Genomic DNA, 22,405 nt, shown 5'->3' with positions numbered 1-22,405 from the left:
CACGTAGCCAATGCTGCATTTTCACGCTGTTATTTACAGGTAGGAGACAGGTGTCTGCTTACGTTACTGTTACATTACAGCACAGGAAACAGGTAGCTCTCACACGCATTAAGTTTGCTACTGTAAGTTTTGCACATGATGAAATATAAGAACCAATGTAATTGGCAGCGCCCTGTAATATTCGAATGCAGTCGAGTTTTACTGCAAGCGGAATCTCGCTCACCTAATCGTACCGACTTGTTTTAATCACACAGCAGGCACAGTGTCTTTGTTCTTCTAAATTACGCGACATTGTTTTCAATGCTGTTGGCTATAAATTAAAATGTCTGCATCGCTGAAAAACCCTTTGGATTACGGTTTAATTAGCTGAACACGTACCGGCAATGGCACATATTCACCTCGAAGTGTTTGATTTCTTTGATTCTATTTTTTCCCCCCAAACCAATATTACAAATTATTGAAATATGGAAATTACACTAGAGATAGGTTAACAATCTACAATAGAAAAACACATAAATAAATAAAACAAACATACTGTACACACACACACCGAGTTAGTTCATAAATATATATAAAACATATTTAATGTCATCTTACATTAAAACTTCAGATTCATGGCATTTGTACCACAGCACAAGCACCTGCCTTTTCTACAGTAATCACTTAACTTCATGCGTGCCATTCTGGTTTGCTAGGGTATTTATTTGTGGTTAATTGAAATATACTGGTATTGTATATAATTTAAGTGGATGGCTGGTTTGTGAATCCAGGTAACCCTCTATCTGTATAGGGAACAAAACAAAGATTCTTAACCCTTCTTCAACCAATCAATTAATACAAACCACTATCCTCAATTGTTTTAAAATCAATACATTACACAATACAATATGTAATAGAATTAAGTTGTGTCTACTATATTGTAATTACACAATACAATATGCTGTACATTTACTTTTTTTTTTACACATCCACACAATGGATTCCAGAAGTATTAATACAATTACATACATTTGTATGCATGCTTTACAGTTTGAAAAATGTGTAAAATATTAATAATAAAAAAGGTAAAATGATCAAGTTCACAGTTTTCTGTCTGCGAAAGTACAGTTTTTTTTGTTCATTCTTCATATTTCTGCGGTTTGATTCTCCATTTTCCTGAAAGAGATGAAGGTAAAGATGAATCCCCATGGTATGAAATACACTGCAGTGGGTGCGGACTGTAGGGTTAATTTCCTAAATGCTGAACCTTTAAACATGGGAACGTGTATCACAATGTGAAGACACATGTACGACATTCATTTCTGAACTAGACTCTTCTGCATAGCAATTAAGACACTTGCAAGCAGTTCGCACCCAGCCTCTGCCCTGTTACACGTACATGAGCTCGCTCTTCAATCTTTCAAATTTCCGATCCAGATTCTCATTTTTCACTGCCAGCGGGACATCTGGTACAAACCAGGCAGCGATGAACTTGATCACGACTGCGACGTGCTGCGAGGGAGACAGGAGAGCACAGAGTCAACTCAGCAGAGCATAACCTTCAAGCTAAAAGTAGAGTCGTCAATCTAGAGGAATAAATTTAACATTCTACCAGATTCCTAAGGAAACTGAGGTTATTATTATTATTATTATTATTATTATTATTATTATTATTATTATTGCTGCATGCAAACTTTTTTTTTCCCCCTAAAATGTGTTACCAGTTTTATAATGAATCAGTAAAGATCCGACACCAGAACAGTAGTTTAAATCATCATATTTTCAAATAAATCAATAAATAAATGGATAATATAATTTATAATTGAAGACTGTGAACGCTGGGCACTTTACCTCAAACAGTAAAACAAAGGCAAAGCGCACAGCAAATATGAGCCAGAACTGAGACGTGTAGGCATAGTCATCATCATTGCGGTAATCCTTGTACCTGGAAACCAAACACAGTCAATCAATCAAAGACACTGAGATCAGCTTGCCTCGGTGACCATGACAATTCACTGTAACTTAGAGCTCCCACAATATCTACATGGTAACTTTAAGTACTCTGCTCAGAACTCTATTTTTTCACACAACGGCAGTGAATTTCCTGCCCTGCTTACTTGCACTGGGTCACATTGTTGCCGTTGAAGATGAGCTGGCCTGGCTCAAAGTCCCTCCGGATGTTGTGATCCTTCATATAGACGGTGGACAGGCTGTTGTTAATGTACCCTGACATGCAGCTGCAGAGAGGAAGGGAAAGACATGGTCCTGGGTTACTGGGGAGGGGACGGGGGATGGGGGCACACATTGCATGGCAATTCTACTCTGAAGTTTTAAACATCACTGTGCCATGTTTAAAATACAGGTTCTGCCCAGAAGGTGTTACATGGAGGGTGCTGCTATGCACTTGCTGAACTGCTTTCAAGTCACATACAAGAGTATCGGATTATAATGCTTTCAGTTCTCAGGGTGCACCAACCCTCTGCATGAAGATTTATCTTTGCAATTCCTGACAAAGAACCTTCCTAAGAACCTGCTAATATAAAGAAGCATCTCTGTTAGTCACACAAGTTATCAAACTGCATCCTTCTCCATAGCACTTAACAGTACTTAAGTGGAACCTTATACAAAACACATACTGTACTAATCTTCTTACTTTACCCAGCCATGACTACTGAAAGAAGCAGGGATGCCGTGCACAGCTGCCTTACTCAATGTCCACGGCTCCTTTAGCACATGGCCCATAGAAGTACTTGTAGACCAGGCGGGGGATGAAATCCGACGTGACTCCGATCACCAGCCCGTTGGCGATCACTGCCAGCACCCCAATCCCTTGCAGCACCTGCAGCCAAATCCCTGCAACAACCCACCCCCACGAGACAGGCTTAGCCAGGACTGCGCTAGAGAAGGGCAACCATTCATGTGCAACTAATGTTGGTGTGCAAGAAAATAAATGCACACAGTATGTAAACTATATGCATTATTTTTAAATTATTTAATTTTGTCAGTCTACAGCTCGTCTATCCCCTTATGTCATGTTATAAATTTATATATTTATAATATATATATATATATATATATATATATATATATATATTTTTTTTTTTTTTTTTTAAAGGCTTTGTGTGACTTCTATGGAGTTTGAAAAACTGCCCTGCCACAACTTTAGCAAATAAATCAATAATAATAATAATAATAAAAAACACTTTTACATTATAAAATAGATAACATGTGTAACATGGTGCAATTTTGCATGGAGTGACTGAAGGGGATATTGTGCAGGGGAGCCATGTGACAATGCTGTTATACTGATTGTAAAAAATGTGGGCGCTACTCAAACCCTGCTGCCCTCACCAATGTCGTTGGTCTTCTTGCAAAACATCCTTCTCTCCAGGCTGACCATTTTGATGGCGTCCAGTCTGATCTCAAAGAAGTTGTTGATCAGAGCCAGCAAAGGGGCCAGAGGGAAGGCAGCCACAAATATAGTGGTAAAGCTGTACTGGATCACTGCAATACAAACAGCCCAGTGGCAAAATTTACATTGCAGTCTGGCGAATAGGACCGTTGAGAATATCAATGCAAAATAAACTGGAATTCACAAGCCTGTACGATGAATAATAATACTGCTGGTGCCCAACAGATGTAAAGATGAGCAAAAGTACTGTTTTCATGTCACACAGCAATTCATTTTTGTCATTTTCTGTTTATAAATGACACTAATCAATGTCCTAATACCATATCTAGCCGAAGTTATTATACAATAATACTGTATCTGCTGGTGCATGTATTTCAGATATTTGGCAAATTCCCCCAGACAAAATACAATAACAACACAGCAATAATACAGCACCTTCCAGGACAAGCACCTGACAAATCGTGGATCAATACGCACATGAAATGTTGGCAGGGAGTTCCCAAGGCTAGGGGCTGCATAATAATAATAATCATAATAATAATAATAATAATAATCAGGGAGATATGGAGAGACATGGAGACTTTGGCGTCTTCCCTTCCTGTTCTGTGCTCTGATGAAGAACCTACTCATTTCCAGGAACTCATTGAACAGGCTGAAGGAGTTGACTTCGTTCATGTTGTAGTTATGCACCCAGCAGTCCCGGATGCAGTTCGACTCGTTGTCCCCCTTGTGACTCTTGTCCTGCAGATTGTGTATTTTGTAACTCACCCAGCTGCAGAGCGAGAGAGGAGAGCAGACAGGGATACAGCTTCCACAGTAACAATGTCAACAATCAACTGACCTTTAATACCTGGATGCCATCCAGTGCTTGCAGTGCTTGTGTGTGTGCGTGTGTGTGTGTGTGTGTGGTGTGTCGGCTGGGCAAGAGAACTGCAATATGAAGCTGAACGGTTCAAATTGTGTAAAATCTCTTGAGCAATAAGAGACACCTAAATTACTATATTAGAAATTAATACTGCTACATAAATGAAACATGAAAATAGTGTTCATTTTTTATGTATTATGTTATAGTGTCCCTTGTAGAGAGTGACATTTTTTGTGACAAATCCGTCATTGTAACTGGCTGGTTTCTTCTACATGATTTACTGTATAATGGGTTGAATATCCATTAATCATTAACAAACAAAATAAAAAACAAATGCACTTTCAACTCATATCAGTACCACCTAGTGGTCAGGATACCAAACTACAGAATCAAAAGCCTTGTAAGTGACCACAGTAAAGTTTTAGATGGGAAAACCACACTGACTTACGGGGACATGAACTCGACCACGTTGCTGAGAGTCTGCTTGAGAATCATGATGACGGCCATTTGGATGAACAGGTCTGTGATGCAGCCGCTGGGGTGGCACTGCCAGGAGCGAAACAGAAAGAAACAACGCGTTTCAACATGTATTCCAGCATGGCGCAGTGGGTAAAAACAAAACCAGCCATTCAAGATGTTCTGGACCTACTGGATTACAACATGTGCACAAAAAACTGCAGCACTAAAAGCATACTGTGCATTCGTACAGTACTTAAAAAGCTTGTTTTTTCATCATCACCATCGTTAGGACTCATTTTTACATTGTTTCTTGTGCTCAGGTGTGTGTGATGGAAACCATTGTAAGCTTCAAGCTGTTAATCTGATTGGATGAAAACTACTCACCTCCTCCAGTCTCCACATCCCGGCTATTCTGACGTAGCCCCCTGGACGCCCATTAATCCTGACAAAGAAAAGGACATGAAGCCATTACTAGAATTATTGGTAATGACTGTGTATATCTGTATAAAACCACAGTCGTCTGCAGCAGTCTTGCCTCCCCAGGAAGAAGGCCACGTAGATGAGTGAGGAGAAGAGGGTGAGGAACTGGAAGGTGAACATCTTGACAGTGAAGTTCCTCTCCCTGCCTGTGTCCGACCGCACGTTTTCTGCAAACACAGACCAGGGAATTATACAAGCATTCAGCTTCTGGCTTATCAAGCCCAACCCAGCAAGGGTATTCTGCACAGCCCTGCATGTCGTTTTCTAGTTTAATCAAGATTGTAGAGTTTCTTGCTCCCATGCAAAAAGCACTGAGTAGTACTACATTTAAAAAGTTCCCGTGTCCAGTAATAAGGAAATATCTATTATTATATATGACAAACATGGTTATGCAAACAAAATCTGCTTGTCAGTGAAATAAAATCTACCGTGGCTGAGCTCTTTGCTGGTGCTTCATTCATGATTACCATGGATTACCAGTTATACTGAGCTATACTAGGGAATGCTATTCCAGCTTCTAACCAGCAGGGGGTGTTGTTGTATACATCAGAATTCCAAAACAAGACATATTACTAGAGCTATGTGTTAAAAATAACATACCTAAATCACAGAGAAATAAGGCCACTTTTCTATTGACCTAGAAAAAAAATTAGAAATGCATGTTATTCAGTTAATTTTTGTCTTGCACTTGAATTCATATATATTGAAGCTGACATCCTTCAAGAAGCTGCTTGATGAGATTCTGGGATCAGTAACCTATTAACAACCAGACACAGGACTACACCCCAGTCCATTTTAGAAGTGAGTAGTTTTTCGAGATTTACAATTATACTGTAAAATACAGAAATACTACTCACTTCTAAATCTTATGTAGTCATCTTTGTATTACTTTAGTATAAATACATGTTAATTTGGATTCATATGTTGTTTTTTTCTGACTTTATGTGAACGAAAAGACACACATTTGCCCATTTTCCCATTGGAAATAGTGATATTTTGAAATATCACTGTCCTGGTCACAAAAGCAAAGTTTGTGGGGAATAATAGCCATTTTCTATACTTTTGAGGCATAAGCAATTAGGAAATAACACTTACTACCCAGGAACAAAAATTGTGTTACATAGTGTAATAATAGCTCAAGTTATAAAAGTGAGTGAGTGTGTTTTTGTTGCCCTTTGGCGGCTCACCTTGTTCATGATAGTGATGGTCAGGTAGTGCAGCACTGCTCCCATCATGACTGCTATGGTGTTGGCGTGGTCGCTCAGCAGCTGCCACGTACTCTCAGACAGGAACACCGTCGCAATGACCCGGAACACCACGAGCGCCTGGGCCAGCCCGATGATCAGTGCGATCTGCGGGCAGCACAGACAACGCTGCAGCAAGAACACTTACATACGCTCTCTGACCTATTACCCCAGTTTTTAAGGTCACTACAGCCAGCATTAAGATTAGATTGTGGATTCATGATGTGTAATTATTAGAGGGCTGATCTGCACTGCACCCCAAGGACCCTAGCACTCACTCACCATGAAACACACCAGAACCATGACCAGGATGCTGCGCAGGTACGAGTGCTGGTACCGATCTTGAGTGCAGTCTGGGTCATTGATCAGATCCAGAGCAAGCTCCTCCTAGGGCAGGGAGAGAGAGGGGGAGAGGGAGAGATGGTGAGCTATACTGCAAAGTGCAGTAAAGCACTGGGGAAGCACAGGCGAGCTTGATAAAGACAGCGGTGGTACGTTATGGCAAATGCACTCTGTAGTACAAGTGTGGGACAATCACTATAAGCTAAAATACTGTGTGTAAGATTACAATGGCGAGCTTGATAAGCTTCACGGCTTCTGAAGCACATCTGAAAAGGCCACCGAGCCGCTACCTCGTTCTCGTCCCAGTTGTTCAGCTTCCACCTGCAGACCTCCCGAGCGCGATGCCTCTTCCAGATCTCCAGGAACCACGTGGCTGGAAACGATAAAAGCCAGCTGGACATGAGCCTCCCCCTGCCTCGAACCCACAGCCCTGCCCCTGGGAGACAGCCGCTCCAGAGCACGCCACCCTAGCTCAGCTCTCAGTATTTCAGGGGACCTCCCTCAGTGTGACACTCTGAACCCACACAGAACGGTTTCATCTTTTGAGACAGCCCAGTAAATACAGCAGTAGTCTTGCTGGCTGGAGACCAGTTGGCAACAACCCATTGAAAGCCGAACCTAACGCCTGTTGCTGGTTCTCTGTGAAGTGAGCAGCTCTGACACTGGGTCTCTAAACTGCACAGTATTAAAGAGCTCCAAGCATAGGGATACTCACCCCACAAGGCCATGAACATAGAGAAGAACACTGTGCCCTCATTGTCAAACAAATGGGTGACCTGCAAGGAGACAAGAAACAAGAAGAGCAACAGCAAGTTAGCCAGCTTTTCTTGAAGGCAAGTGTGACACATCAGTAAATTCCAAGGAATGGGAATTGAAATTTGAATTGGAATTGATTTTAAAAATGAATTAGAATTTAACTTGCAGGAATGCTGCAATGCAAATGAGAGGCGAGAAAATGACGCTGATTTTAACGACGGGTTTACCTTGGCGTAGGTGCAGGTTTCAGAAAGCTGCCACATGGGACACTTGTCACACAGCGGGCACATTATAGTGGAGTTCCCTTCACAGACCTCTTTACTGTAAGCAGACAGAGAAACACCCGTATTCAAATTCCTGTGATCGCTGGTTGATGTATGCAGTTTAAAAAGTGCCCTGCATGCTTTTTAAAAGAGGCTCCTGAAAACTTTATGGTATTATGTGTTTTATATACTTGACATTTCCCCTAAATATTGAAAGACAAGGTTATCATCTGACTCCATGTACACTAGGACAGTACAAGACAGTTCGGGCTTTTCAACTCACACCCCTTTGCATTCTGGTAAGTGTAGTCCTGCTGTGACGTACCAGAATGCATTGTGACATGCGCTGAAAAGTTCCTAACTGTCCTACTGTACATGGAGTCCTATAGTAACCCTACTGTAAGGGTAATTCTAATACACGTGCATGCTCTGCTCCCATTGCTTTATATAACTTAGAATTGCATTGCAGGGCTGAATTAACAATACGCATTTGGCAGCATGTAAACCCAAGTTATTTCAGTTTACAACAAGCAGGCTCAAAAGAAACTATGGCAGGAAAAAATGACAATTTGCATGTGTGTCAACTCGTCTGTAGTAGGAATTATGACTTTGTAAAGCAGCATTTCTTAATTAAGGCTTTGTTTTTTTGCAATAACAGTCCATTTCATTTCTTATATAGTTAATTCACATACATAAGTGGGTTGCTTTCAAAGAATGCCAGTCCGTAGAGGAATACTATGACCCCGATGACAGCCGCTGGTACGAGCATGTAAGTGTACCAGCCCAGCCACAGGAAATACAGGGCCACCTTCTCCCCAAAATACATCCTGAAAAACCAAACAAGACATTGGTTATTAATCACATAGCCAAGAGATTCGTATCCCCAGTCTTCTTGTTCTTGCTGTCACATTTTGCTCAAATGGTTTTTGGATGACCCTGGTGAAAAAAGGCACAATGCAGCGATGGAAAGCTGCCACCATTTAAAAAACACTAATTGTCTCTATTCTTGTGACTGTTCTCCCCGTTTTGTTCGGAGTTGTATCTAACGTTCTGTATTGCAGTCTTACCTGACTTCGTTAATGGGCTGTTCTTTGAAGACGGCTGTCCAGCGAGCCCACTTCTTGATAAGGTTCTTCTGTTCCCTCTCCTGCAATAAACAAAACATGCAGTTCTAGAACAGGAAGGGACCCGGGTCACAATCCCACGTAGTGTGCAACCACGTACCTGGGTCATACCTGGGTTAACCCAGGTCCTGACCTGGGTAGAGAATGCCAGTGTGAAAGGGGCTTTAGTGAAAGGTCTTTGACAAACGTTCTCACTAGGAGTCTTTCTCTAAATCTTCAAAGACATACAAATTGTGTAGAAAATGGTAAAACTGACAAAACAAAACAAGAACAGACATCAGTGGAGTAGCAGTAATGCTTTACCTCATGCAGAGGAAACACGGCTTCAAAGACTTTCTCCTTCAGTAATGCATGCAGTTTCTCTAAGGGAATGAAAGGAGAGGGGTGCTTAGTAGGTATTATTGTAAAGCACTCAGTCATACTCAATCAATATTGAATGCCAGCGTGTATTAATTTAGAAGGTTTCTTCTCCTGCACCGAAAACAAGCAACTGATGCAGGTTTTACAGCAGCAAGGACAATGTGTTGCAAGAAAGCAGCTGTCCAACTGGTAATACCCTCATAAAAGCTTACCATAGCAAAAACAACGTTTAATAAAAGCACAGTGAAAGCACGGTAAAGCAAACAAAGGGAAAGCATGGTAAAGCAATACAAAACTATGGTAAATGCATAGTACAGCCATGGGAAAAGTATAGGAAAGGTGCAAAATCACTGAGCTAATTTATTGCGGTAAACTTTTGTAAGGGATAAAAAAAAAAAAACACTCATCTGTGGCATGGCAATGTGAATGGCTCTTACTGTAAGGTTCACAGCCAATTGCAAACCCGTGTAGACTTCCAGTAGCCAATCAGACTGCAGAGCAATTACTCACCTCCGTTTCTGATGAAAGTGTTGTCCAGCATAAACTTGACGATCCGAATTCTGGAATACAAGATTGGTTGGGAAGATTAGCGCAGCGCAAAGCTGCAGTGGCACTATACTAAACTCAACTCAACTTAACCACAGTGCAAAAGAGCCTGGCTCGTGGTTCTAAAGCTTTTAACCTCCTCTCATCTCGTGACAGGGGACAGACTCTGTAACGGGAGTGCATCAAACAGCACCGCCCGTCATGCACACTGTCTTACTTGGTGGGTGTTGATACCATCCCTTCCTCGGAACAGTTGTCAGGATTCTTCAAGAGATGGGCATACTTTGAAAATATCTCCTGTGGGGCAAGGATGCCAAAATACACTTTATTCTTCTCCCTGAGTTTCTAAAAAATCACAAACACAAAGACATTTAAAACCATTTCGACCACAATTGGAAAATCTAACAGCAAACACATAATATTTTTTGTTGTTACAAAACTGTAGCTTTCATCTGGGCCTGGAGCAGTTACTGACAGTACTTTTTGCTGAAGAGGTTTGCTAGAGCCATGTACAACCGTACATTTTAGAGGCATGTTTTCCTTTCAGATATGTGGTGCCATCGTTATCCTTGAGCAAACCCCATAGGTCTCCACTCCAGATTTAAAAGGTAAAATGAGATCATTTACTACTGGAGGTTTAATTGGGTTCAAGTGAATACTTTAGAACAGGGCTGAAACAAAGCCCAAGAGTGGAAGGGCCACTCCTGCCGCAGGAAATGGGCAGAGCAGTGGAAAACTGGGCAAAGCAGAGGAGCCAGGGTGCGTCAGGGCAACATGTGCTGAGGGATAACGAAACACAGAACCTTTCATAACAGCCAGCTCTGCAATATAAAACACAGCATGAAGCAGCCAGGCCAGGGCCACAGCAGCTCACCTGGGTCCGATAGCCTTTATTCTCCAGAGCTTTGATAAAAGCCTTCTGTTTCCGGTCTTGCTCTGTGCCATCCGCCCACTCTTTACCCACCAGCACGTAGTCATATTTACTCTAGGATTGAAGAAATAAAATGAACGCACTTTCCTTAGTCTTGTGTTGCTGGAGGGCTTGATGAAGAGGTTTTGAGTCCAAAATCTATATTTATTTATTAATATAAAACCAGTTTTATACGTTATGTCAAATGATCTGGTAATATGTTGCTTGTCAGTAATTTTAATCTATGACTTTTGAGCCCCTCGGTCAAATCAATCAATAATCAATCAATCATCAGTAAATCAATAAATAATGCTCATACACATGGAATCAAAGGATTGTGGTCTGTCTCTGTGGTGTGGTCTGGATCTATTTTTGGCACCAGCTCAATGTTTTCCTGAAAATAAAAAACAAAACACAATAAATAATAAATCTCATAAAACAAAAATGAGTTCAAAACCACAAGGATACTAGAGCACACAAACCAATAGCTTTCAACCTGTTATTAATGTTCAACAACTAAAAATAAACCACTTCACAGTATCTGACGTAGAAATGACTTGTTAGTTTGGTGGTTAAGTAAAGGTGCAAAAGGATTGGGTTAGCATGCAAGACAATGGGAATTGTTTTTTTTAATCTCTTTTGGAATACTTCCAATTGAAACCTGCCCGAGGAATGAGACTCTGCATGCCCGATGGTGAAGCCATTATTATCCCACAGACACACACAGTGCACTCACAGCAGAAGATCAAGTGGAATTCATTGTGCATTACAGGCTGGGCCGTCATAGAGAATCTTTTTACAGAGAGTATTGCTTTTGGTTTCTAGTAGCATTGCTTCTGCTTATTGCAGAGTAGGTGAGAAGGATTCCCTTGTCCTGCCCTGCCCTAAATCCATAATGAAATAAAAGCTCATAGCTATACTTTTATAATGACAATGGGAGCCACTGTAATTATTAAAACTAGTACCTTGTTTAAATGTGTTACTAGAATGAGAAGACTCCAACTTTATATTTTTCTATTTACATCCCAGGTGAACTGAAGAGCCCTTTTTTTTTTAAAGCTCATTCTCTTGTGTAAAGTCAGCATCACTAGCCAGTTAAGAAAAATGTGTCACTACACATGTCACACACACACACACACACACACACAGACACACACACACACACACACACACACACACACACAGGCACACACACACACCATTTCGATTGAATGTATTCAGGGCTGTATCATCAAGACCTGAAACTCAAAGCATTTTACAGCAAGACATTACAATACGCAACACATTAAAATAGAAAAATATCCCAGGAGTAAAGAATACATTGCGTAGGACTTACTTTACCCGAGTGAATTACAGTTTTTTACAATCGCTTTGGCACATTTTTCAAAACACAGTTGCAAAGTGCAAAACTCCTAACAAAAAATCCGAACAGAGTTCTAAAATTCTGATCTTAAGACACACTATCATGTTTACAAAATGCAAAACTCTCAATCACTTACTCAAGTCTAAGTACTACTGTCTTTCCTAACAACCGATTTCAACTGCTAATTGATAATCTGGCAAAATACTTCATTATTAGAACATGTGGCAACAATTAGGGCTCATTGTTGCAAATGACCTCATCCATGTGAGAATGCAAGGAAGCTTAATTGATAATCATCACATCACTACATAAAAACTCTGAGGAAACAGCAGCAGTTTGTGACAAAATGGAACAATTGGATGAAGCTGCTGGACGTGGACGTGGACGTGGACGTGGACGTATGATGTTCCTGCCACCATATTCCCCATTTCTCAACCCTATGGAGGATTTTTTTTTCAGCCTGGAGGTGGAAGGTGTTTGACCGCTGCCGTTACGAGCAAGCCACCCTCGTCCAGGTCAGGGGTGAGGCGTGTGGTGACATCACAGCGCAACAGTGCTAGGGGTGGATAAGGCACGCCAAGAGATATTACTCAGTGCCTGGCTAATGAAGACATAAGATGTGATGTGGATTAATATCTGTAGCCTCATGCTGAAGAGAGTGTAGACAACAGATGGAATGGGGTGGAATATCATATCAAATGCATATTGTATCTTATTCTGGATATTTACAACACTGTAGGTTACCATTTGGTTCTCTGTGATTTAGATCAACTTTTTATTTGATTTAAAAGATGCATGTTTTATGTCTGTTTACATTGGTATTATTTTGTGTTCAATAATATGAGTTGTTAAGGATTATTTTAATTTATTAAACTCAAATGATGAAAATGTTGAACTATTTGTCTTGGTGCTATGAATTGCTTTTGCATGATGCCTTTATCACATGTGACTCAGACTTTCATTTTGCCCTGTTTACAGGATTTGGATACTAGACTAAGTAGCATGGGGTTTGTGTTGATCCTGCTTTTTAATTTTTTTAATATATTAATTTCACATCACACGGAGCTCTTTTTCATTTGTCATTTTTTAAACTGTCGCGCAAGTTCCGGCGAGGCGGTAAATGAGTGGAAGTTATATTTGTCACGTCTAGCGAATACAAACATCTGATTTTTGAATCCGAATACATGGCAAAAAATATTCGTTGAAATGCTCAGATATTTGTCCCAGTGCTAGTCATTAAGGCCCTTTGATTCTGCTTGTCGGCAGCGTGTTACGAGTTTGAAATATGGGCTATTGGTGTGATTTGTTGGATGTGAACCATGAGACCCAGCACACCGCAACCGAGCGCTTGACCACTAATATGCAAAAGCGCAAGATTTGTTTGCTTATGTGGTCTATAGCTCTCATAGTCACACAACGCTGCCTGTCACATTAGTCCCCGCAGGATTATGACACACGACTTTACAGGCTGATGATGTCCCCCTGCGATGAGAGCTTGTGGATTCCCACACTCGCGATGGTAAGACTCAGATACAGACTGCTGAAGCCGAGTCCATCTGCACAGACCTCCCGGGGGACTAGATGCAGGGGACCTGTTACTGTGTGAGCAGGCTTGGGATGAAGCCACCGAACCGACCAAAATAACAGCTTCTACCCTCCCTTTGTTTCAGAATAAGCCGGTCAATGTAAACAAACCCCAAACAACATGTTCTACGTTTTGCCTACAGGGTAAGTTTGATCACTAGTTAAAACTCAGCAGTCTCTTAGAAAAGTTAACCACAGTATTTCATCCATGCTGTTCCCAAGGTTACACTGTGCATTTACCACAGTTTACCCTGGTGTGCCATTTGTATTAATACGCTTTACCATACCCCACTATTCTTTACTATGTTTTCACTATGCGTTATTACACTTCGCTGTGATTTTACTGCGGGAGACTTTCATAAGGGAGGACTGTACCTGAAAAGAGTTTCAGTTCTGATCTCATTCGAATAACCGTTTATAATTCTGAACAACTGTTCAATTGTAAACCCAGGCATGGAAATAGGATTCCTATTGCTTAGCACTTTCCTTCATTCCAGCTTTTAAAATGAACCCGATATGCTAATAGTAGATCCAGGAGTGGATCAACCCGCTATGCAATGGAAGTCTTAGTTCCATCCCTGAAACGGCAATATAATTTAGTGTCTGTTTACCAAGTCCTACGTTTAGGATTCTGTCCAGTATGAAGCAGCTTACTCGAGATTCCATTATTGACACCTGCATCGCTCTGTCAATAATTCTAATGCGATGTACTGTGCTTGCTTAAGTATGCTATAGCTCTCAAAACAAAGTAAATATGTAAAAAATTAGAACTATTTACAATGATTATTAATACATATATGTCTTATTTTAGTTTACCTATAAAACAAATACACTTTTTCCCCCCCATATTTTTTAAACAAATTGGAACAACGTGAAAACAAACAAACAAAATAGTTTGTGAAACTAGACCGGCGTCAGTTGAAAAAGAATAAACGTGTTTTTTCAAAAGGTTACCCTGGAAACAAAGACATAATATTTAACACCTGCAGCTCAATACAAATACTCCCACTTCCACAGATACAGTGTATAGAGAAGGAATACACACAAGCAGTACAAAACAGGCTGAATTTATAAATAACAAGAGATAAATACATATTTATAGAAACACATATTACTGCTTTGCAATTACACACCAATCCAAACACCCTGAGCATGTAATCCCCAACATCTGCCACGGAGATGAACGCAAAAAAGAAAAACTGAACTTGAGACGCCTCTAAGGAAAAAAAGAAGAAAAAAAAAACGTTCTTAAAGCAACTTACCTGGCTTCTGTGGTTGTCCATGTCGAGTGTCTTTCCCAATTAATAAATGTAAACTTTGCTGGAAGAACACGAAACTAGAGTCATTTTGTTTCGTTACTGAGTTTCAGTCGACTCACACCCTTTCTTGTCGAGTGCGGGGAGTTTGTTAGCAGCAGGCACTTCCGCGTTGTGATAGCTTCAGTCGTGATTAAACATTCCTCACCCCCGGCGCACAGGTGCAGTCGCAGGTAGATCTTGATATCGACAGCTGCTAGCCGACCGGCTGCAAAGTGCTTCCCCGCCTTCCAACACCCGTTCCCGAGTATCATTTCTAAAGTTTATTGTTTTGTTTTTTTTAAACAGAAAATGGTCACCAGCTTACAGTCTCAGTCAATATTGAGCCGGAGTACAATAAACACTACGGTACTTACTGCACATATAACAAGTTATCAGCGGTATGTCTTGAAAGGTGCCCTTGATTGAGTGTATGCGTTTTGTTCTGGTGAACTTAAATGAAAGTAATTTGCCTCTTGCACAAACATCAGATCCAGGTCCAATGTGACAACACATCTCGTCAAACCGAAACCAGTGCAAACACCATAAAGCGATTTTACAATATAACGAGTCTATGTAACATTTCCCAACTTCTACTTTATTATTGAACATCCTTGTCATTGTGCAATAACTTGATCTGGTGTTTCGTTTTTTTTTTTTTCCAAGTTTTTATATTTTCAGTTCCGTTAAATGAAGTCAATTTAACTTGCAACCAGATCCCCGTGCAACAGCCACAACGACCACAATATAACTACTACTGTTTTTTTTTTAATTCAGTTGAATCCTTACAACGGTCTTTCTGTTCGCAGCCCCGAAGCGAGTCGCCACCTTCTTTTCAGTTACAAAACTACATTGTGTTAAAGCACACGGTCAGACTAGGAAGGTAAACGTTTTGGCCCTCTTAAAAAAAGCTATAGAAACAATTTAAATAAAGCAAATTAACATTTTGTGATTCCAGCCTGGCTTTTTCTTATTTTCTCTCGGTTTTTTTTCTTACATCACTGGGAGTTTTTATTTCATTGTAGTTCCACAGAAATAACCAGGTCCAAATGCAGCAGTATGTTTTAGTATGCAGTCAGGTTAGACATTAAACCAGATGAAACATAGTCTTCTAAAATCTATTTATTGTTAAACAATACTGTACTAATCCAATGCATTTTTTTATTCAATCATCTATCAAAAAATATTACTAATAGCAAACAACCAAAACAGTTTCACGTTTCTGCAGCATTGTAAAAGTATGACCACCTTCGTATACAGGATCTGAATACAGTGCAATTTATTTCTAATACAGTGTTTCAAGCTGCAGGAAACCTCTCCGTGCATGATCGGCAAAATTAAAGAAATGACAGAATAGCTTTGAAACACAAAGACGACAGCTAGCAGACATATATTCTATGGTAGGGGCCACATAGGTACTATTACCCTGCATCACCTTGTTCTAAAGGAAGATTTTTAGCTACTGATAACCAGGCTGTGTGTGTACATATCCCCTTCAGTCACTATGCACAATTGTACCATGTAAAGTTAATTACATTATCTATTGTATAATGTATATCTGTTTGTTTTTTTTTTTTCAAACTGGGCAACTTTTCAAATTCCATACAGTTAACATAAAAAGATGTCTTAAAAGATTTAATTCGAACTGTGTGAGCAAAGGGGATATGCATGTTGCTTGTGACTCGTGAGAACTGATGATACATTTTAAATACTGTCCTGAACAGACTGTTGCAATGATGAAATGAACAAGAATCTTTGGAGGGCAACAGAAACATGTAATCCAAAACAAAACATTTGGACAGTCATTCCTTGCGATTGAAAAAAAAAAAGGAAGCTATTAAAAGACCTCTCCCTCATCCCTCTCCAATCCCTATTCGTAGCTGACAGAAGACTCGTGGGTATCTAGTCATCTTCCTTCTGGTTCTCCACTGTCTTTCGGATGTTCTTCCTGTTGATCGTCCGGCTGCTGTGAAATCCCACTGCTGCCACCAACCCTGCCGCTCCCTCCCCCTCATCGGCCCTCTTCCTCTTCAGGTCTGCTTTCACTTCATCCTCCAGCTCCTTCAGGTGTAGCAAACCCACCTTCTTTACCTCCTCCTCCTCTCGGCCCCTTTCCCTCCCCTTGCACTCCTCTTCCTCCTTCTCTTGTTTCTCTGCGACAGCCCTGCTGGGCTTGGAGAAGACGATCCTGCAGCCTGACATGTTGCTGGAGTTATCTTGGTTGAAGGCTGGAGAGAAGGACTCCTGAGTGTCCATCGACTCTCCTTTCCTCTTCTGCAGGCTGCTCATGAACTCCTGGGCCACCGCGGTGTTCTTCTGGTTGCTGGTTTCCGGCACGTCTTCCAAGCTGTACTTGGTCCAGCGCTCTGGGTGGGCCAGGTAGTCTGGCACAGCCCTGGAGAGGGGCTTGGGAGCCCCGTGTTCCGCATCCTTCTTCTTGGCCAGCGGGGGTAGGGGGCGCACGAAGGGGCCGTCGCTGAGGTCATCGTCCCCCAGGGAAGGCGCTGTGTGTTGGCTGGCGGTTCCCAGGCTGTCAAATATGCTCTGGCTGCGGAAGGAGAACCCTGAGTTGATACCTTTCAGCTGGAAAGGCTTCTTCATACCTGCGGATGCAGATCCAAGGGGTCTCGCAGGCTCAGCAGAGCTGCAGTCCCCATCCGAGGACTCGTCCGAGGATAAGTCTTCCACTTCGGGGGCCGTGGAGTCCTCGGGGTCGGAGTCGCTCAGGGAGATGGTGTCTGAAAGCACCGTGCTGTCGCAGTCTGTGGCCTTGCCGGGCACTGCCCGCCTGGCATCGCCGCTGTCGTCTTTGTCGCTCATTGCAATGGTGTCTCTATTCTGTATCTGGTGCAGCTGCTGCAAACATGGACTTCCAGACCTCCAAAGAACTCAGGGCCTGGAGAGAAAAAAAACAGCAATCACATTACAAACCAGGGATGAGAATAAGACTCCCATTGCATCCATTTTACTGTTCAAACACTGTAATGGTTTAATAAAAAAAAAGATCAAATTATAGGTTTTTCAAGTATGCATGTTATTACAGCACTTCACCTATACACAGAACTATGCTGAACTGCAATGTGACTTCTCCACTGTCAAGTTAACTGTGTGACCTAAATCTTGCTCTTGCAGAAGGCAACAAGAAACCAACATGGATTTTTAGGTTTGCAGTAGGACGGTTTAGTGACTACATACCGTAAAATAAAAATACTGGAGAAACCGAGAAACGTAAGTGTCGACTCACTTTATCTTGAGACTGGATTAACTTGCCTCCCTCTGGGTCAGTCAGGGCTACCAATGCCTGCAGGTCCTTCACTCTGAAAAAAACACAATAGAAACGGCATGTTTGAAAATGCTAATAAAATAACCAAGGCTTTAAAACAACATGTCTTACATATTAGCAATGTGTAGAATCATATTAGCTAGTGTAGAATCCAGTTTTACACTTTCCACTCTCTCTGGTGCTCTGGTAGGAGGTATCGGTCTTACTGGGCAGGGTGACTCACAGGTTCTGGGTGGTGGTTTGGATGTTATTTAGCTCGGATATGATTGCTGATCTGTGTGCGCTGAGGTCTGATCCAGCGTCTTCCATGGTGTTTCAATCGCTATCAAGGTATCAGTCAGCACCCTGCGCACAAGCACACACGAGTTAACTGATGCGCTGCGTGGAAACGCAAGGCAAAGTCATATAGGTCAAGGATTAACAACAAATAACAGAACTGCTTGTTGTTTGTAGCTTCAGATTCCGGCTGCTGTCCAGTGAAAAATTGCTTTCAATCACTGATGACTGTATGGAGTGTGTCCGAATACTTTTCTTTGTTTACCCCATATATCATTGCCTTCACGGTATAAACGTACACAGATGTTGGCGATCGTGTTGAAAACAGTGTCGCTGTCACGTCAATAAACTACAGTAATCAAACAGTAAGGCTCGGTACGTCGTTGTTTCTGGAAGATACGTGCGAACTAATTATCGATCCACTAACACTACAACTGATACGTTACAGACTCAATTAAAGTCAATATCGATATATAATAAGCCGCAGACGTTTACCAGGGATAAAACTAGACTAATCCATGTTCGTTTTGACTATCGAAATCAGCCCAGAGCTAAAATAATTCTTATAATAAAATAATACTGGACGAGACTATAATCAGAGCTGTGTTTCTCGTTTTTATGAATGCATTTGCATATTTGCTGCATAATAAAACAACTTAAAACACTCGAGAACCTTGCAATCACTCGTTCCGGTCGAACTAATTTATCAAAAACCACAAACATAATAGATAAGCAGAAACATCTTCCATCTTACCCTTCTTCCCGCGGAGAAGCGTTTGCTCTCCGCCCGCTGCATGTTGGGAATCGTAGTTCTAATTGACCAGGACGCAGGCGATTTTCAACGGAGAGTCGAGCTTAAGAATTACAACATCCAAACTGCAATATAAACCGGGACACGGCGATGCCTAACTCTGCTTATTCTCTGCACTCAGGTGAGAAGCCGAGGGATCTGACGAGACATATCGGTCCATCACATTTAAGAAATACCGAAGATCTCCTTTGCAAATTATTATTTTTTTTAGTTTTTGTTTTAGAACAAATGTGTTAGTGTCAGAACGCAGTGCTTTGGTGTTGCCCTAACGACTACAGTCCCCACAATGCACCTCGCTGTAGCGTAACACTCACGAACACACGCCACACAAAAATACAAATAGTGATATACAATCGCGGGTAGTGTACTATAGCACTGGCATAGAAACACATTGTATATACAAATTAGTAACAACAAAACAAGACAGTAACTTGTGAAGGGAGCAGAAAGCACGTGTTATTATAATAATTCTCTAACATTGACTCCATTTAACGTTCCTCTACGGAGGCTGAAGCATTTTCAAAGGACTGGTTAAACAAACCGCGCTTAGCACCAATTACTACAATAAATGAGTCATTTAGCATTTAACAACCATCAACAACTCTTATGCAGAGTCAGTTACAATAGGACCTCGGTTTTACGTCTCATCCGAAGGACGGAGCACAAGGAGGGTTGGCTGTTAGCGGCTGAGCGGGGATTATAACCAGGGACCGTATCAAACCATTTTCGTTAACGCTAACAGCATTATGGGTTAGTGTAATCGAATGGAGTAATCTAATTTAACTAAAAGTGAAAACAAACCCCGCAAAAAAATCCAATATAAATGTAAAAGCTAACATTTTTTTTCCATAACACAAACCATTACTTGTAACATAAGACAAATAGCATCCTTATCAACCCAACAGGAATTTATTTAGGAGAAACGACAACCAAAAAAAAATAAACACACACACATATATATATATATATATATATATATATATATATATATATATATATAAATCTGAACGGGTCTAGTCTTAATGTTTCTTGCACGCTTTCAGAATTCGTGCACCTGGAACCTTTTCAAACAAATGAAGTTCCATTGCGTGTTCCTGCCACTAGATGGCGCATGCACCACACACAGAGCATGCTGCTTTCAAGTGCAGTTCAGTGATTCATAGCATTTGTGTAAGTATCGAATGGATTCACTTCAAAGATACATGTGCCCAAGTACTGTCTAATTGCCCCAAAATGTATTAATTGCATCCACTTATGTTTATTTATTACCTAAAGCAAAATTAGAATCCTGGCAGAAGAATCGAAATGTTTGTCTGTAATGCATAGCAGTATTTGAGAAAGACCGACTGATGGACAAAGACAGACCCAGCCATTTGCTTAAATAGGTTTTGTGAAAAATAAAATATGACTGTGGATCTCTCTCATCTCTGTATTTTGTAATTTCTACACAGTGTATACAGTTTTTCGGGTGTGTTCTATACAGTGTATACAGTTTTTCGGGTGTGTTCTATACAGTGTATACAGTTTTTCAGGTGTGTTGTACAAAGTGTATACAGTTTTTCTCAATCAGATGTGCTGTTTTCAGAACAAAATGCTCAGCATATACATTGTGTAATGACAGAACAAACACGTGGAACAAAAGTAGCAATGCAAATTCTCCATAGCAAATTTACATGAATGCATACAGCGTTATTTGTAAGTGTTTTGTTTCCCCCCGGGATTTGATTATTTTCCCATTTCCTATATTTTCCTGTAGAAACACATGTGTTAAAGTTTAGCACATCACCTCCTCCTCCTCCTCTCCGGCGTGCATTAGACACCGGTGAGCAGCTTTGTGTGGCTGCGTTATCACCGACAGCAACCACAATGTTTATTTAAGCAGCTGTAACAGCTGCTGAACCTGATGCACAAGGTTAACCCTTTATATAGGGAGGGGAGTCCTGCATCTCCTTCAGTCACATCAGAATAGACTGGACGTCATTTCAATGTGACTGTAGGGGGGCAGTGGCTCCCCAGTAAGAAGAAAGAACCCCCTTTTTAAGAGCTAGTAGCTCCAATTACAAGTCTTTCTTTCTTTCTTTCTTTCTTTCTTTCTTGTGCAAGCATTCCGAGTCGTTCCTGACTGCAGTGGTTGAACTGCAGTGTTTCTGTCTCTGTTAAGTCTGTGTTGGGGTGTGTGTGTGTGTAAACTGTGCTCAATCAGTCCAGTTGTCTTTATTGAAGTATAAGCCAGCCCTAGCTAAGTTTCTGTGATACAGGAACCCAGCTTAGCTTTGCTGTCGTTACAAAACTTTTGCAGTAATTGAAATCGAACAGGGAGAAGTGGTATCCTGAGTGATTGAATAGCGAATAGGACCGTTTATAATTAAAGTGTCAGTTTCAGGGTGTTTGTTAAACTGCATAAAGGACTATACTGTATATAATAAATAAATTTATATAGCGCCTTTCATAGTGGACCACCATCACAAAGCGCTTTATAAGATACGAGACTAGGGTGTGTGAACTATGCATCAGCTGCAGAGTCACTTACAACAACATCTCACCAGAAAGACAGAGCACAAGGAGGTGAAGTGACTTGCTCAGGGCCACACAATGAGTCAGTGGCTGAGCTGGGATTTGAACCGGCACCCTCCTGGTTATAAGCCTGTTTCTTTAACCACTGGGAGCAGCTATCAAGTATGCAAACCATATGACATGGCTTATTTAGATTTCCAGAAAGCTTTTGACAAAGTGTCGCACAAAAGATTAATTCTAAAACTGAACGCAGTTGGGATTCAAGGAAATGTGCATGGATTAGGGAGTGGTTAACATGTAGAAAACAGAAAGTACTGATTAGTAGAGAAACCTCAGAATGGAGTGAGGTAACCAGTGGAGTACCACAGGGATCAGTATTAGGTCCTCTGCTACTCCTAATCTACATTAATGATTTAGATTCTGGTATAGTAAGCAAACTTGTTAAATTTGCAGACGACACAAAAGTAGGAGGAGTGGCAAACACTGTTGCAGCAGCAAAGGTCATTCAAAATGATCTAGACAAGATTCAGAACTGGGCA

General features: G+C 41.0%; 2 protein-coding genes across 5 annotated transcripts; both read right to left on the bottom strand.

The window, feature by feature from the left end:
* Positions 1-554: 554 nt before the first annotated feature.
* LOC121329517 (anoctamin-9-like) lies at positions 555-15,129 on the bottom strand. The gene is made up of 24 exons (XM_041275110.1): positions 14,950-15,129; positions 11,060-11,134; positions 10,705-10,815; positions 10,048-10,175; positions 9,795-9,844; positions 9,228-9,286; positions 8,868-8,947; positions 8,493-8,627; positions 7,765-7,858; positions 7,497-7,557; positions 7,072-7,154; positions 6,722-6,826; positions 6,383-6,547; positions 5,796-5,832; positions 5,251-5,362; positions 5,100-5,157; positions 4,705-4,802; positions 4,018-4,163; positions 3,331-3,483; positions 2,688-2,832; positions 2,097-2,216; positions 1,831-1,924; positions 1,379-1,491; positions 555-1,155 (listed from the first exon to the last, which is right to left on the bottom strand). The coding sequence occupies exons 1-24, from the start codon at positions 14,968-14,970 to the stop codon at positions 1,125-1,127; spliced, it is 2,274 nt and encodes a 757-aa protein (XP_041131044.1). The 5' UTR covers positions 14,971-15,129; the 3' UTR covers positions 555-1,124.
* A 957-nt stretch (positions 15,130-16,086) lies between these two features.
* On the bottom strand, positions 16,087-19,551 carry tssc4 (tumor suppressing subtransferable candidate 4). 4 transcript variants are annotated; one of them, XM_041276889.1, is made up of 4 exons: positions 19,296-19,551; positions 18,472-18,610; positions 18,227-18,299; positions 16,087-17,878 (listed from the first exon to the last, which is right to left on the bottom strand). In XM_041276889.1, exon 4 carries the CDS (start codon positions 17,800-17,802, stop codon positions 16,885-16,887), a length of 918 nt encoding a protein of 305 aa, XP_041132823.1. In that variant the 5' UTR covers positions 17,803-17,878; positions 18,227-18,299; positions 18,472-18,610; positions 19,296-19,551; the 3' UTR covers positions 16,087-16,884. The 4 variants fall into 4 exon arrangements, with proteins under 4 accessions (XP_041132823.1, XP_041132820.1, XP_041132821.1 ...); XM_041276886.1 differs by having other exon boundaries at positions 18,489-18,610; XM_041276887.1 differs by lacking the exon at positions 19,296-19,551 and adding an exon at positions 19,215-19,239 and having other exon boundaries at positions 18,489-18,610.
* Between the last annotated feature and the right edge of the window lie 2,854 nt (positions 19,552-22,405).

This window comes from Polyodon spathula, chromosome 17, assembly GCF_017654505.1.
Source record: "Polyodon spathula isolate WHYD16114869_AA chromosome 17, ASM1765450v1, whole genome shotgun sequence".
In the NCBI taxonomy this organism is placed as follows: Eukaryota; Metazoa; Chordata; class Actinopteri; order Acipenseriformes; family Polyodontidae; genus Polyodon; species Polyodon spathula.
Note: the sequence above shows the minus strand (reverse complement) of the source record. Positions and strands in the feature narration are given on the sequence as shown.

Excerpts from the sequence above, each read along its gene's own strand:
- LOC121329517 (XM_041275110.1), bottom strand. The coding sequence starts at position 14,970 with ATGGACAACCACAGAAGCCAG. Across the intron at positions 10,816-11,059 it reads ACAATCCTTTGATTCCATGT|AGTAAATATGACTACGTGCT; the intron begins GTATGAGCATTA and ends CTTCAATCCTAG. Across the intron at positions 4,164-4,704 it reads GTGGTCGAGTTCATGTCCCC|CTGGGTGAGTTACAAAATAC; the intron begins GTAAGTCAGTGT and ends CTCGCTCTGCAG.
- tssc4 (XM_041276889.1), bottom strand. The coding sequence starts at position 17,802 with ATGAGCGACAAAGACGACAGCGGCGATGCCAGGCGGGCAGTGCCCGGC.